This window comes from Brachyistius frenatus, unplaced genomic scaffold (assembly GCF_029030835.1).
Source record: "Brachyistius frenatus isolate BFR_SWC_R1_liver_20210118 unplaced genomic scaffold, ASM2903083v1 Contig_104, whole genome shotgun sequence".
NCBI lineage: Eukaryota > Metazoa > Chordata > Actinopteri > Embiotocidae > Brachyistius > Brachyistius frenatus.
The window spans coordinates 1,428,058-1,444,987 of NW_027210703.1; the positions used below are offsets into that span (position 1 = coordinate 1,428,058).

Here is a 16,930-nt window from a genome sequence, read left to right on the forward strand (position 1 = left end):
CTTCTGTTTAACTCTAAAGTTGAATCATATTGTAAAGATGAATATGAAAATAATCCTACAACAGTGGTGGATCATTCACAGGAATAGGACACCGATTCAACTAATTTTGATGTTTGAGTTTTTTTGGTCACATTTACGCACAAAAATCAAAATTCCTCCTTCAGCATTATAAAATTATTATAAAATACATCAATGGGGTGTTGGCTTCATCGAAGGTGTCACTTCGAACGCTGTTCTGTGGCTGCATGACGATCAGAGCAAAAAGCATCTTTAAAATTATTCTGACATCTAAAAAAACCTAAAACGTCCCAGTTTGACTTGTTTTTGCTTTAGAAATCAAATTTGAGTCGGTTTTCTGATGTACAGCCTGAACTGAATGCTGAATCACTTTCACTTCTGAGTCTCCACTCACCACTGAAAATAATTTCTATAAATAAAATGTTTTGTTCCCTTTTGTATGCCATAATCTGAATACGACACCCAAGGAGATTGTGTTTTTGATGATTTTTTTTTTTTTTAAGTGCAATATATTTATTTTGCTCTCTGGAAACAATGTGTAAAATGTACTATGCCGCATCTAAAAAAACAAACAAAAACAAAAAAAAAATAGTTATTTGTAAACCATGAGAAATATATATATCACCACCCGATCACCTGAGTTTTTTTTTTCACTGACTGAAAATATGTTTTCTCTTTGTCATAAATAAATCAAAACATGACATTATTTTCAAGAACAAAGCTGACATACACTTATTAATTCAAGTTTCTGTATTACCATTAAATGTTCTTATTCCTAAACTAAAACAATTTTTTTTTAAAGCTTCCTCTTGATCGAAGACGCTTCAGCACGTCCTACAGCACCACCTAGTGGTCATCCTAGATCATGTCCTCAGTTCATACAGACAATATTTTACAAGACTCCTGCAGCTGAAGCTGAATCCATGTTACAAGCTTCATGAGTCTGAATGAAAACTCTTTTACACATTTATTTAAGAATTTTAAGGTTTACTTTTGAAAAACCTTTGCAATATTTTGTCTGCGGAGAATTTCAGACTTCATATGATCAATTTATACTTTTATTTATTCTCAAAGCATTTTTAAACTGCTATAATCTGTATCAGTCAAGGCTGTGAACTATGACACACAATTCAACTGTCAACATGCCAGCAATTCGGTTTTTTTCCCCCTTTAAATATAAAAATTTGCCAGTAAAGTTGAAATGCGAAGGATACAACCTTTGAATAATGGGGAACTGGTCCATCTTAGTTTAAAACTGGAATATTCCTCAGACTACAGTTAAATAACAATACAATAATAATTAATTAAACATGGACGAGGTCAGCCAAAAATAAAACTGAGTAGCTAAAACATCTTTAGGTTTATAAGCTTTATTTGTTCGAGACATGAATTAAACAGTCTGGAGCAAAACGGTTATTTAAAAAAAAACAAAAAAAAACAGCGAGACAACAGCCCAGCTGTGACCAATGAAATTAACGATGTCACCGTTTAATTCAAGTGAAACTGAAGCCGCTAAATGAAACTCAGCTGCCATTCATTTTACACCCGTGATTTCTCCAACTGAGTCAAAATGAAAAGCGACGTGAAAAAGGTCCGTTATAACTGAAATAAAGGTCGTTTAACGTTAAGGGGGAACGTCAAGCTGATTATTAATTACACAGGACGTCGTACGGGATCTATAACGGCCGGCTCTCGGTGATACGGGCTACATCAGCAGTAAAAAATACTGCCCTGTCTCAAGAGTATGAAAGAACATTTTCATGTTTCATGTTTTGACTTGTCACTGGATGGAAAATAAAGGTGTTATTAATAACAAATTAAGTTTTGTGGAAACACAAATGGAAAGAAGTTGAAGTTTCTTGTGCTTAACCTGGTTTTCCGCAAACCTGAAAATGCTAACTTGGATGTAAAAAAAAAAAAAAGGTATATAAACATATCATAATGTCTGACCAGTCTCTGCCACGTGTTCAGAGATTAGTCCGTAAAAGAAACAACAGGATGCTCACCGTGACCGATCCAGGTGTTATAGTTTAATTGACTGCTGTTGGTTTGGGTTTTGTTAACCTTAAGAAAAATGTTCAATAACACCAGATTATAGACTGTATATATATAAAAAAAAAGAAATTAGGCCGATGTGGAAGCTGCGATACCACCGATGGCCACCAGAGGTCAGCTCCAAAAAGCCTCCATAGACTATTCTGGCTGTAAATCTGAAAATACTCTCATCATTAATTCGAAAATAAACTTCAAAAAGTTGTGTTTTTATGGGGGCGTGTCTGTTTGATTGACAGGCTTTTACGAAGGGAATCGGAGAATACGAGTAAAACGCCACGCTCGATGTCCACGGTCAAATAGGTCGATAAAAAAAAAAAAAAAAATGTCATTCCTAAAAATAAAATGAAATAAAAAAACAAACGTGACGTCCGAAAAGGAAATCAGCTCAAAATAAACTTCTGTCACTCTCAGCTAACGTCTTCAATCACAATCCACAGCCTGGGAAACGCACCCGGATAGGCGTTATTGAGTCTGGTGCGCGCGCACACACACACACACACACACACACACACACACACACACACTACACACACACACACACACACACACACACACAGCAGTCTATCACCAAAACCATCACCCGCCACCGCAGACGAACTGACGGATCGATGGCTCGGACGTTAGTCACCGTTTTCACCAGGAAGAAGGCCCCACTTCGGCCCCGATAAGAATCAGTTACATCCTTCGAAAATAAATAAATAAGCAAATAAATAACATCCAGCGTTGGCTCTGATCGGATTAAAGGGGGAGAGGGGAAGGGCAGGACGAGCCGCTGTGAGGTATGGCCCAACAAATTGGAGCTAACAGTCGGGCCGGAGAGTCCATTTTGGGGCATAATTTACACAGTGAGGAGCATGAGCTGAATCTAATGTCATTTCCATCAATTTTGCATTTTGGCCCTTTTTTTTTTTTTTTTTTTTTTTTCTTTCTCCCTCCGTCCTCCTTCTGGCTTTTAGCGGTCGTTGTGAATCGTCTGGCGGGGGACAGCCGGCGAAGCATTACAATGTCAGTGGTGTGGGGGTGGGGTGGGGTGGGGGGGGGGGGCATTTAGCAGCGTAGCGAGAGGTGGTTCTTTATGACGTGGTGACCGGCCGCGGCGTTCGTCCACCGCTGCACCATCTTGCAAATGGCTAACGATATGCTAATAGGTTAAGAGTACAGAATCGTGCCCCACCCCCCCACCATCCTCCACCACCATCCTCCACCACCCTCCCAGACGAGCCACTTAATGGATGTTTTTTTTTTTTTATATCTGCAGGTCGAGAGTCTCATCAGCCGCGATCTCCACCCCACGACAAGACGTGCCAAGTCAAATTTAACGATAAAAGTGCTTTTAACAGAAACGGGGGCCACGAAGTGCTTCGGGCGGGACGAAGGACGCAAAACACGCCGGGGGGGGGGGGGGGGGGGGGGGGGGGTTTCACAGCGAAATGCGAAACCCGTTGGCAAACGATGGGGGAAGAAAGTAAAATCGTTTTAGAGGAAAATCCACCTTGAAAGCAAAGTTGTCCGAGGACGAGCGGAGACGACGGGACGTCCTGACGGGAGATCGAACTAATTTCGGTTCCGGCAGCGCGATCGGTCGGATTTCTGTTTTTTCAAATCTGACGTCGAGGCCGCCGCTCTCCACGTAGTCTGATCTGCTCTGTTTATTTAATTACACCTGTATTGCGCATTTATTTCGATTTTTTTTTTTTTTTCCATTTCAAAAGGTTTTTTGTTCCTTTAAATTCATCAGACTGCTTCGAAAATCATTAGTTGTTAAAGATTAAACTCCAAAACGATGACCGATCCAGAATATCCAGAATATACGCAACGTTTCAAAAGGCCATTCTTCCCAAAACGTACTCGACGGGCGGTTCAGACCAGTTCGTACCTCAGGGAGCGTTTCAGAAGCGAAGCGTTTTGTCCGCCCGATTTTCATCCGTTTGCTTTCTTGATTTTTGTGCTTCTGGCGGGTAAATCTATTAGTTCGCTGTGTTTTAGTCGTTACAAACGTTTAATCTTTTCATTATTGCGTCACTACTTCGCATTTCTTGTCCTACCAGAATGACAAGACGCGGGTAGACGTCGATGTCGTGATTTGATGTACGATCAGAAGTTCGCACGCGGCGTTTTATTTTGAAAACCGAACGTATAAATAATACATATTGCACCTTTAAACGTACGAATGCAAAATTAGGCAGAAAGGAGTTACGTAAAAAAAATGTGAACCTCTTAATTCAATATTTCTGTACTCTTATCAACTTCCCGCTGGACGACAGTTGCCTGTATTCTTACAACGATGACTTTTGTGTTGCCCTTTAAATAGATTTTTTTTTTTTTTTTTACCTGGTTCAATAAAGGAAAATAACATCCGGCTCAGTGGGGACGCTCTTTAGTCACTACACCACAACTCTTTTGCATAAATATCAGAGTTAAACTCTAAACATATGCAAAAATACTGGGTTTTTCTGTTGATGCAGTCGTGTTTTGGGAGCCAATCGAATCAGAAGATAATCACGTTAATCGCAACCTATTTGGTACGCGCGGCCGAGAGGAGGAAGATTAATCCGGCCAATAGAAGCAGGTAGTAGATTTCCTCTCAAGAGTCAGACACGGCCAAGAAAATCCACTTAACATGTAACATAATATTATCTCTGACTGCCGGAGTCTAAACTCGGGCTTTGGATTTTTAAGGCTTATATAAATATTGAAATCTGATTTTTTTTTTTATTTTTTAAAGAAATAACCAAATAAGGCTCTAACTTCCTCCAGAGATGCGGATGACATGTCTCTTTTACTTTCTGAAATCCCACAACCAACTAATAACACGTGACGTGCATTTTTAGAATAAAATGCACATTTCCTACTGTAGCGTATTTATTATCATTATTATACACCAATATCGAGTCATTTATTGGACTGGAGGACGCCAGGTTCATCGATAACTTGTTTTGCGTACAGTCAGAAAATAGTTGAAAATTCGCGTGCTATAATTTCCCAGAGCTCCCCCTTTAAATTGGTTGTTTTATGTGACCATCAGTCCAAAACCTAAACGATATATTTGGTTTATCGTGCATGCGATGAAGAAAAGCATCGAATTCAAACGTTTGTGAGGCTGTTTCCTCGAAAAATTACCAAACAAATGATGAATTCATATCAAAACAGCAAATTAAGACGAAATTAGAAAATGGTTTCAGCTCTGCATCAAAATAAATTTGACTTACTGTGAATGCAGGTTTTTGTCTCAATAATTGGTTTCACATTTTATATATAAAAAAAAAAGAAAAGAAATAATAGTCAAAAATGCCTGTTAAAGTTTCAGAAGAGCCCGAGGTGACTTCTTCACGTGTTTTCTTTGGTTGAAACCGACGCGTCGAAGCTGAAATGTGTTCATTCACTGGCAAGTACAAGAAAGGAAAACATAAAATTCTCTCTCTTTTGCTTAAAAACTTATTTCGTTGTCAATAATTGCAGGTGAACTTTCTGTCCATCTGCTTCTTAAATCGACAAATCACCGCAGCTTCACAGTTACAGAGTGAACTGAGAGCACGTTCTGCGGCGTGTCACCGTCCCGTCCTCGCGGGTGTCACGCTCCATCTCTCCATCCCAATCTTCTCTAATAAACTCAGTCCCCCCCCCCTCCCCCTCCGTCTCCTCCCCCGGCCGTGGCAGGTGTCCAGCCCAACTCCCGCCTCTCTAAAGACAACGAGGCCTGATAGCAGGGAAACGGGAGCGAGCCGGCTGCATAACAAGGACTTATTATGATGATGAAATGTCCTACAAGGCCCCAAACACCCTCTTAAAGAAATCTCTCTCCGCCGATAAGGGGTGGGGGTATAACCCTCGGCGGCTCGGAGGGGGGGCGTAACGAAATCAAACGGCCGTCAAGCCGCTGTCATGCATAATTAATTGGGCCTTCTACGACCAACTACACAAAAATCCATGGTCATTCGATTAGGGGGTTTTGGAGGACTCTCCGAAGTGCATCGCTGCCTGATCCGCTTCCCTCCGCCGCTCACCTCTCTATCTGCAGGATGGTGTCAGAGCGACGTCAACCGGAGCGCATCTTTAAAACTTTAAAACATCCAGCCGAGGACTAAAAATTCTAACTTTTAACTGACGAAGCTTCTTTTTTTTTTTTTTGAGGCCCTTCTGATGTTAAAAGCAGCGACGCGTAAAAGTTCAGTCGCGGGAACCGCAAAGTTTTTTTTTTTTTTTTTTTGCTGAAAGTCAAAACGACGGCTTCTGTAGATGCAGATAAAAACCTGCAGCTCTCAGACGGGTGAAGTCGCCGAATCGCATGCAGCCGATGTGCTGGAGTTCAGGCGGTAGCGCGTATCTACACACCCGTATCCAAGGCTGGGATTTGGCCTCGTTAGCATTTGCTAATTAGCGTGGAAGTACGAGTTCAGAGGGACTTTGAGAGCTCAATGCAGCTGGAGAATTCACAAATACTCAAGCAGATGCGAGAAATAATCAGCAAATTTGACAGCGCGGGCGCAGCATTAAACAAAACTGCTGATATAAGAAATACGAGCAAGTAGCGCAGCCTACAGCGGACATGTGTCCCGGGTATTTCTGCGTTTGGATCGTCCGCTTTGTCCAACAAATAAGTCTCCTTATATGTCGGACAAGCGGTCAAACTTGCAACCACCGGCGTTGTCCATCTCTTTAGCAGTCGGTGTTATTTGCAGTTCGTTTTTGTGTTTATACGTGGTGTCTGTTTTTGTGTGATTTTTGTTTCTATATGCTGCGTCTGTGTTGCTAAATTGGTGAAGATGTTTTCTTAGTTCGCATGTGTTGTTCTCAAAAGGTTTTTTTTGAGCTCTTAGGATAACTAATAAAGAAATAAAATAAAGATTTTGACCAGATAATGGCACCTTGTATAAAAAAAAAAAAAAAAAGTGATTAATCATGAGATTAGCAGAATTAAATCCTGAAGGGGTCATTAATGAGTGTACCAAAAGTCATGACAACACATCCAATAGGCGCCGAGATATTAAACTCAAAATGCGAGGAGGCCTTCTCAGAAGTGAAGGACAAGTGAGATCGTGCATCGTCTCTTAACGTTGCTCGATTCCCTCCGAGTTGGACCGACCGACTGAAACTTCACATCCGTACAGGAAGCTCTGGCTAACCGGCCAAAACGAGATGAAAGAGTATGAAGCTGATGGATCTGCTCGGTTGCATCTAAAACAATAACTGGTTCGACCACACACACCTTTGTTGATGTGCTTTACCGTCTGTGGTTTTAATGGAGATTTTTTTTTTTGCGACCGGCCGGTTTTGGTATTTTAAAAAACGTTTACCTTGATTTTTGACTTTTTGTTTTCTTATTTATTTTTCCTTGTTGTTCTTTCTTTGTTTCTTTTTTTTGTGCTGTTTTTCACCATTTGCTCCTCTCTGTAAACCATTTAAAAAAAAATTAAAAAAAAATAAGATTAATATAATATTATAACTGCATCCCATAAGCAATCACAATGTCAGTGAGCATTTTTCAAAGGATAAGATGGGACGTAACGAATACGTCAAGTCGGAAAATGTTTGTGGCCAAAGAAGAAAACAAGGAAGTTGAATACCTTTTAACTCACACTGCGTGTTATCTGTGTGTGAATGCCGCCACCTGCAGGACACGGGAGGAACTACAGAACAAAGTACAGGCGGTAAACCACAGCAGACAAGTCAAACAGCAGCAAGATTTTTATTCACAAAAGAAACGAAAAACTAAAATAAAGCATAGATTGAGGAATTAAAGATGCATATACTTACATGTGTAAATAGATATGTTCAAAGACACAAAGTGGGGAAAACAATGTGCTTCGGTAGCTGCAATGTCTCTGCACGTCGTGTGCATACGTGAAAATGTCTTTTAAGGATGTTTGTTTTATGGTTTGTTAAGGACACACGTCTCACGCGATTTTTCTGTTTGTTTGTTTGTTTGTTTGTTTTGATTGGCGTCACAACCCTCAATTAAAAAGTTTTAAAAGCATGACCTTCATCACTGCTTGAAATGGAAGACGGCTCCCTCCGGCGAGCCCTCTCGGGTGAATTCACGATCGATGAAAAAGAAAAAAAAGAAAAAACAAAGAAAAACTGCTGAAGCGTTTACTCCAGTAACACAGCGGGGCGTTTTTTTTTTTCAAAATGTCCTGTTTTTATTCTCGTACCCCCCCCGGCAGCGTCGGCTCATAAAACTTCATTCGTTGGCAGCAGGTAGGAGGTGTGTGTTTTGGGGTGTTTAGGACAGTAAAAGATGAATTTCTGTAGAGCGGTACCTGCTGGCAGGAGGAGGGGTGCACAGGGCGGTGAGAGGGGAGGGGGGGGGGGCTACCTAGTTGGCCGGTTGGGGTCGTCCCTCCGGGATGAGCGAGGTGAAGAAGGTGCTGATGAAGGACCACGCGGTGGTGAAGAAGTTCGGCTCGGGGAGGACGGCGGCGGCGGCCTCCTGGTCCTCCGCTCCTCCGCCTCCTTCCTCGCCGCTGTCGTCGTCCTCCATCCCTTCGTCCATCAGACGTTCCTGCGACACCGACGGGAAGAGACGAGCGTTAAGTTTCAAGTCGTGTTCCTGTGACGGCTGCTTCGTATTCAGTTGGTCGCGTGACCGCCCGTGTAAGAGCAGCGATTACTGTGGTTACGGTGAAAAGGACAGGAAGTCGTAGTGTCGGGAGTCCTAGTGGCCGCTGTCAATCAAGTATTTATCGATTCGTTTCCTAAGTGTGTCCTTTGGATGCTTTCAGACGAGGGTCAAGTGTCAGATGGCACAAAAAGTAAGAAACCGTAAAAATCGTTTGTTAAGAAACTAAAATGAGCAAAAACCAGAGACAATTTAAAACTGATTTACAGTAACTTCGAATTCAGATTAGGAAACCGAGGTCTTGAATCTAATTTCCTTCTGACAAATATGTCGAGCGCACGCAGCAGAAAACATGACCGCCTTCGGACAGTAGATGAGTGTCCTGTGGTCTGAGGTGAAGATGAGAAGATGAACTCAAATCATTTGATACGAAGGAAAACGGCCCACAATGGCTTTATAAACAAAAAAATATTAAAAGATGGCCAGCTCACCAATGATGAGTTATTGGCTTTACGTTGGTGACAAATCTTATTGTACTGTGATGAGTCCTGCATATAAAGACATTGCAATGCCGCATTCACGTATATTAAAAAAAAAGAGACTTTTCTCAGTTTCCAAAGATAAATGACTCGTGTCTAAAATAAAATCCAAAGTTCAACCAGACTCTTTACAAGGTTGCTTTAAAGAAAACATTCATTAAGACAGCTAATAATATCTATCCTTCATCTGAGGTGTCACAATTTTAGCAGTGTCGACGTTTTTTTAATATTTTTTTTAAACCTTGCATTAGAAAATTACATTCATTTCAGGTTTCGTTTCTTTTTTTAAGCAGGAAGTCCACAAAATATGATTACAAAAATAAAAAAGATGAGTTCTGGGTCGACATCTCCATCCAGAAATGACAGAAGTGTCTCAGTCGGGAGCGCCGACTCAAACTACACTTCCTGTGCATCCTGTGTAAAATGTCTCATCATGTGAAAAAAGTCTTAAAAGCAACATTTGAAGCATAAAGAACAAAATTATCGAGGAACCAAAGACAGGGAGTGCTGCAGAGTTTAATGTTTCCTGGTACTGTAATAATAGGCCAGATGTAGACCCAATTTTATGAGGTCCTTCGTCAGCCTTCGACAAACAAACACCAGATGTGACGGCTGTTTGTCTTCGAGAGCAACAACTTCAGACAAACCAGGGAGACGATAAAAGCAGCGAGAGCTGAAAGACGCTTTCCAACTCACCATTTCATGTATGTCCTGGTGTCTCTCCGCTTCCTCCTGAGGAGCTCCGCCCCCTTCTTCTCCTCTGACGTTCTGCTGCTCCGGCCTGAAGGGAAACCAACCAACCTGGTGCCTAAAGAAACATAAACATATTCAATTTAATTCAATTCAATTCAATTTTATCTTTATTGTCATATTTAAAGGAGGCAGTCTGTTACGCAGTACAATTCAATTCTTATTCTACGAGTCCTCCTCGCAAAAACACTCATAAACGCACGATGCGTAAAGAAAAAAACAACAACATAAATAACAAGATAGACAATGAGAAACAAGTAGATGTGCAACACTTGGCTTATTTTTCATGAGACACCCTGAAATTGTGCAGCTGCAAAGTGCCTTGGAACTCTTATTTTGAAAGGATGCACATGAAATGAAGTTTATTTTCTTACATTTCAAAAGTAGTAATTTAAAAAAAAAAAAAAAAAAAAAGGTGACTAAATTTGACTGCTGAGAGGATTTACTTTGGTCACAAACACACATTCAGTGCACCGCCCTGAAGACAAATGCCCCAAAAAACAAGTCTCTGTAAAGTGTAAATGTTCCGTTCTGTTTGCGACTCACAGGTAGACGAGCAGCATGGCGCCGACCACCATGACGAAGCGGCTGAAGGAGGAGTAGAAGTAGACGATGCTGAGCAGGACGCCGGCGCGCGACACCGTGTACAGCCAGTCCAGCCAGTCGCGGTTCAGCTCGTCGTCGTTCAGCACTGCGCCGCCCTGCGCGTTCATCTGTATGGGGTTGGCCGGCTGGTTCTCCGGCAAAGGGTTGGGCGCCGGGTTGGGCCCCAGGGGCGGCGGCGGCGGCGGCACGGCCTCGTTGGGCTGGGCGGGCTGGATGGGCGAGGCGGAGGGGGGGGAGGGAGGGGAGCCGGCGGCGTCATCGGCGGGCTGAGAGGCGGCTACTGCTGCTTGACTGAGGAAGGAGAGAGAGAGAATAGAAATACATCAACTCAGGTAAAAAAAACAACAACAACAACACATGAACATATGGATTTATGAAACTGGGCAGGACAAGTAAACAAGCCTTTATTAAAAATCTCTCCCTCTGAACAAACATTATAAGGTAGCAGTAAACTCGCCTCGACCGTCCAGACATTTAGTTCTTTTTTTTTTCTTCCCCCACTTACTATTGCATGTAGTAGTGGCGTGCGTACATCTGCTGCCACCACAGCATCTGCATGGGCATGTACATGGGGTGGGGGGGCATGTTGGCGGGGAGGCCGCCCTGTAAAGGGACCTGGGCTGCATCCGGCCTGCGGGGAAGGACGTCACGTCTTGTTATTAAAATGACAATTCAAGCAAGTTGAAATTGTTGTTTTTCTTCATGCGGTCCAACACGAAGCATCGCTGACAACCTCTTACTTCTGATATAAGTACAAGTTTTAGCAGGAATTTATATATATTTTTATTTTTATTCGGTGCAAACTGATTCACGAGATCAGGGGGGGGGATGTTTGGATGCATCTTCTTCAGGGAATAAAGAGGAAAGGAAATTGCAAATCTACTTTTAAGAGAGATTTTTTTTAACCTCTACAGCAGAGAAGTACAGACTTGCTTACCACTCAGGGACCCCGGAGGCGCTCTGAGGGTCGTACTGGGGGAAGCCGCCGCGATACCTCAACCCATCGTGACCTCCTGGGACGGAGGAGGAGGAAGAGGAGGAGGAGGAAGAGGCGGGCTGACTGTCCTGAGTCGGTGTGGCGGCGGGGGAGGCGGCGCCGGCGCCGTCCGAACTCTGCGGCGAAAACGTGAACGTCAGTCAGCACCGATCATTATGTCACAGATACACAAAAACAAACAACAACAAAAAAAAGACCCGTTTGAGATGAACGAGAGCCGGCAGAGACGAAAAAAGATCCAACCGAGTCTGACGGTTTCCAGCTGACTTCACAGGTTTGTGCAGGAAGTCACAGAAACAACATCCTGTTTGATCTGATCCTGAGTAGACAAAGATCTCGTCAGACCAACTTATCAAGTTTACACGCAGTCGCCGACTGTTTTTAAAAATGCTATATAGGCCGTCTATTTCCAACTTTTCCTCTCAAACTAAATTAATGAATTCAAAGGATTATTAAAAGTAGAAAAGCGAGTCGGGTCTACTCACGCTGGAGTCAGAGGCAGAAGCGCTGGAAGGACTGCGAGGCACGGGCGAATCCGGGGGAGTGTGAGAGGTACATACTAGATGCATCATGTGGTATTCGTCCTGCTGCGGGTGGGTGGGGGGGAGGGGGGGGAGTAGAGGTGAAGGCAGCAACAGAGGAGAGAGACAAAAGCAAGAAACAGACAGACGGGAGGCGAATTAGCGTGGAAACGGCCAGAAATCGGACACACCGCTCGGCCTTTTGTTGGTAACACATGCATCAGATCAGCTTTTTGTTTCCCAGGCAACCCCGGCAAACTGCCCCCCCCCCCCCCCTCCTTCCCCATGGATGCACAGAGACATGAGCAACGACCGCACAACTATACATCCTAGATCAACAAACAAGAGGACGGACAACTTAACGACACAACAAAACACGCAACGTCCAGTTCTTCGCAAAGTTCAATTCTATTTATAGTTATTTAAATTTTAACAGATTAAACTGGACTTATTAGACTGTGTTTACGGGCTCATGGACTCGCATCCGGGTCATTTACTGCACCGCCTATCTCCGTTTCATGCACGACAAAAAGACTGATAAGCAGTCCCTCCGGGGTTTCCCAGAGTTGTTGTTTTTTTATTGTGATTGCGGCAATCGAAAACGTAGAATGAGGACTTATTGTTTTGTTAATAAAGCGAGCGTCGTCTGAAACGACTACTTTGTGCCGTAATACTTTCAGCCCAGCTTCCGCTGACAAAATGTTTTTAGTGGAAAAAAATTGCAGGAATAAAAAAAAACACAAAAAAACATTGCAACCTCTCGCATATATTGCGGAGTTTGCTTGAAGATTTCCTGGAGGTGACTGAATAAGTTATGTTTTATTGCTCATTATGATGTAAGAAGCATCATTTAGTAAAACATGTCTTTCATCTCGACCTCTGTAATGTAATAAATAACTTGAATATTACTTGCTACTCAGGCGGTTCATATTTTGCACCGTAACTATATAAACGTCATTATGCATGCAAAACATTTCCCAGAACTTTTCTCCTGCGTGCACACTGACAAACAAAAAAAAGCCCTTCGTACCTTTCTGAGCACATCTCTGAGCTGCAGGTGGTCCTGAAGGAGCCTCCCCGAGTACACCAGCCGCTGGTCTTTGGACAGCTGCAACACAAACACGCATCGCATTTATTTACACGAAAGCTCGCAGCTCTGCTCGAGACTCGGATTAGATTTGATTACTGGGCCGAATTGGATTTCAGAGCTCATTAAAAGCATCCCGAGTGTGTAAACAATCACAGTCTTCCTCTTGACCACGATGGAGGGAAAATGACTACAGAAGTGAAAGAATAAGAAAAACCGGGGGGGGGATCAAAGCAGATAGTTGATCAGAAACGGTACGTCGTGACCTTTTAATTCACAGCAACCTCAAGGAGCGAGGCGAACCGTCTGAGGCTGAAATATTTCCACAACAACAAGGGCCAAAAGGTTTGAAATTTGATCTGCTAAAAAAAAAAGAAGAAAAAAAACAAAAAAAAACGCAGTCGTTGCCAAGCAGCTGAGGAGCTGACCTATGAAAATGCACGACGCTAAAGTAACGTGGAGAGGAGATTATTATTTCATAACACGTGTGAGCAAGAGGACGAAGCTTTGTTGCTGTTCGTCACAGTCACTTCATTTTATGTAGCGGATTAGAATTTTTCTTTCGACAGCCGAAAAGATAAATCAGTTCGTCTTTGGACTTAAAAATCAATCAGTGATTCTTTTATGTTTTGCATTTGTTTTCCTACATTAGAGTTAACTGCATATATTTGAATATTTTTTTTGTGTTGGATGAAAAAAAAAAAACTCAGTTCAAAGACACCAGCTCTAGAAAACTGTTGGGCAAGTTAAACTGCAAATTAACTGAAAATGAAAGTTGGTTAATATTTGTCTTTTGAAGCACTTTATTCAAAGGCCTAAATGCATCTAGTTTATCTTTTTGTCACATCTTCTCTGGGAGTGTTCAGTGCTTTCATCAAGTTTCAGTTTGAAGCATCATCTTTACCGGATTGTCTCTGAAAACTGAAATTCAATTCAATCCTTGTTTGTTTGTATTAAATTCCGAAGCAAATCAAAAGTTAGATGACTTAAAATCAAGAAAAATCAAAACCACTTGTTTTTCAGGAAAAACAAAAGGGAGACAAAGGCGACTCCAACTTTTACTTTCTCTTTGGATGAAATATCTGATTTGTTTTCCTCTACAGAAGTTGTTCGTTTGGTTGTCCATGTTGTGCAAATGTATTTTTGGCTTCATGACAGGACAAAAAAAGAAAATAGATCACAGGATTTACAGGTTTTCACCACAGTTTAGTCACTAGAGAACGCAAACTGTGGACAATCATTCTTCGATGTGTGGTCACTTTTTATTTTGTATATGCAAAATGCAAACAAGAGAAGATGGTTTGTTATGTTTTGTATATTTTAGGCTTAATATATATATATAGAGCCGTTTTATTAATGAACTTTTTCACTCTTTTTGAAAATTTTACTCACGATTATTTACGTATGTACTCTGTTATGAAATGATAAAATAAACAAACATGAGATTAAAAATAAATAAATAAATAAATATATATATATATATATATATATATATCTTTGTGTATCCACCTCACAGGGATACCTCCCGGTCCGTTAGCCGGTTCAAACATTTTATGTGTATTTAACTCCACTCAGAGCTACTCACCGGCTTGCTGGGGTACACGTTGGAGATGTGATTCTTCAGCCGCTCCACGGTCCAGTTGATGAAGCAGTTGATGGTCTGGTCTTCATACTTCTGGTTGGGGGCCTTAATGACCAGGGTCACAGGACTATCAACTGCCCCAGAGTCCATGGCTCATATTACTAGTAGGGTGGGCTCTGAAGAACCTTTAGTGTCAACGGCTCAGGACTCACCTGAGGACGAAGCTCCCTCAAATTCTCTCCATTCTCAAACCTGCACAACACCTAAAACAGTCGCCTGCTGTGGGTAGAGGAGGGGTGTGTGGGGTTCCCCCTCTACAATGTCTGATTCATCTCTAGATCTGTCGCTGGTTTCCAACTATATCAGTGGGAATTCTTCTCGTCACGTTTCTTGGATTTCTGGGGAAAAGAGAGAGAGAGAGAGAAAAAGAAGTCTTTTTGAGATCGTATTTTACACAGCTTTTGCTATTATTTGAATATATATATTTTTTAAATTGCAACCTTGTTTTCCATCCACCCCAAACACTTTTAATGTACCGAGGCTTCATTTCAGCTGTGTTTTTTCCCCCTTTTTTTTTTTTTTACAGATGAAATGATAAATACTCAGTTTCCAGATTATTAGGTACACTAAAAAACAGAGCCCTGCAATAAAGAATATTACCTTCAGTTAAAATGGATTCAGAGCAGCTTTTATTCATCTGTATGATTAATTTGGAGGCTGTAGTTTGTGATGCTGTTAAACTGAGCCAGACTAAATATTAAGTCGATGGATTTTGGCTGATGTGACACATCCATGTTTATTTACACTTAGTATTAAAAGCTAACCTGCATATATTGACATTTTCAGAAGAATCTAAGTGTTCCCCGACTTCATTTTTGCTTTGGAAGTTGTTGAAGAAGATGCGTTACAACCTGACTGACATATTACACTAAAACTGACGTTAACAAACTGTGCCAAATAATAAAACCAACTTACCAGTCATACATGATTAATATTGGGCCTCAGCTGATGGAAAACTTCTACATTCCTTTTATCACATTTGTTCAATTAAGTTAGATAGTAATAGTTTGCAAACTTAAAAGATAACATTTGTCTTTCTTATTTTTGTTGGACTGTAGGAGGTAAATCTACAAAAGAGACTTACTTATTTTGTCCACGTTGATTTTAACATGCAGCTCTGATCTTGTTTTCGGCGGGGTTTTTTTTGACAATTATTGATCTCTGTGAAATGATATGACATGAAATATAAACCAGAGACACTGTCAACACCTGTAAATGATATCAATCAATTATCAGTTCTGGTCAGTATCATAGGCTAAATCGTCAGAAATAAAAATGACAAAATATCACCATATTTACACTTTAGAGATACTTGTGAACTGCCGACAGCTGCCATGCAGTCCGTAGCAGCTATATTAAACCATTTTAATGTGTTTTAACGAGCAGTGGGAGGTCAGGAGCTCACTCTTCCTGACACCACCTGCCATGTTGCATCATCGTTACAGGAAACTGTCAAAACAATCGTAAATTACACCAGGCGGTTTAAACTGTGGTTAAGCGAAATAATTACGGCTATTTTAACAGTAAAACACCTTAAAGGAGCAGATGGAGCCGGGAAGGGGGAGGGGGAGACTATCTTTTAATAAGTAGGTCAGCTCTGGTTATATATTTTGACCCTCGTTATGAATCCAGAGGAGAAAAAAAAAAAAAACACGGTTAGCTCGTCGGCTAATGCTAGCGTTACTCTGGGTTACCAGCTATTCGGTTACCGTTTCCGTGGTGATAACAACCTTCAACGGTTTAACGCCGTGAACCGAAATCAACATTAAAACCTTCGAGAGCTTTTTTTGTATTTTTTTTTTTGTCTTCATGTACCTGTTTCACTCTTTCGGTAGCGTCGTCTCTTCGTTCCCCCCCCCTCGCTCGACTCTCCTTTTGCCTTGTTGTTGTAATGTCGGGTGTGAAACCGGAAACACGTCCCTTCGCAACAGCTGATCAGTTAAGAGAGAAAAAAGAAAAGAAGAAAAAAAACATTTAAAAAAACAACAACAAAAAAAACACCGACAAACAGCCAGAGATCATTTTATATTCAATATAAATATTCAAACTCAGAATCGTCGCAGTGATTTTTTTTTAAATTTGTAAACAATTATATCTAATACCATTTAAAGAGCGTAAAAATGACTATAACGGAAAGACGGTGTTGCTACACAGTT

At 41.4% G+C, this 16,930-nt stretch overlaps 1 protein-coding gene across 3 annotated transcripts in view; it reads right to left on the minus strand.

Annotated features, from left to right (window-relative positions):
• Positions 1-16,692, minus strand: part of herpud2 (HERPUD family member 2) — a 61,633-nt gene extending 44,941 nt beyond the window's left edge. Inside the window, exons 1-9 of one of the 3 annotated variants that reach the window (XM_069711967.1) lie at positions 16,590-16,692; positions 14,718-15,112; positions 13,076-13,153; positions 12,010-12,111; positions 11,465-11,640; positions 11,033-11,158; positions 10,468-10,818; positions 9,868-9,979; positions 8,369-8,575 (exon numbers count right to left, since the gene is read on the minus strand). In XM_069711967.1, the coding sequence (XP_069568068.1) occupies positions 8,390-8,575; positions 9,868-9,979; positions 10,468-10,818; positions 11,033-11,158; positions 11,465-11,640; positions 12,010-12,111; positions 13,076-13,153; positions 14,718-14,864 (1,278 nt within the window). In that variant the 5' untranslated portion in view covers positions 14,865-15,112; positions 16,590-16,692 and the 3' untranslated portion in view covers positions 8,369-8,389. Of the gene's footprint in view, positions 1-7,745; positions 8,576-9,867; positions 9,980-10,467; positions 10,819-11,032; positions 11,159-11,464; positions 11,641-12,009; positions 12,112-13,075; positions 13,154-14,717; positions 15,113-16,589 lie in introns of those variants that run through there. The other 2 variants (XM_069711968.1, XM_069711965.1) reach the window with 2 other exon arrangements.
• Positions 16,693-16,930: the final 238 nt, after the last annotated feature.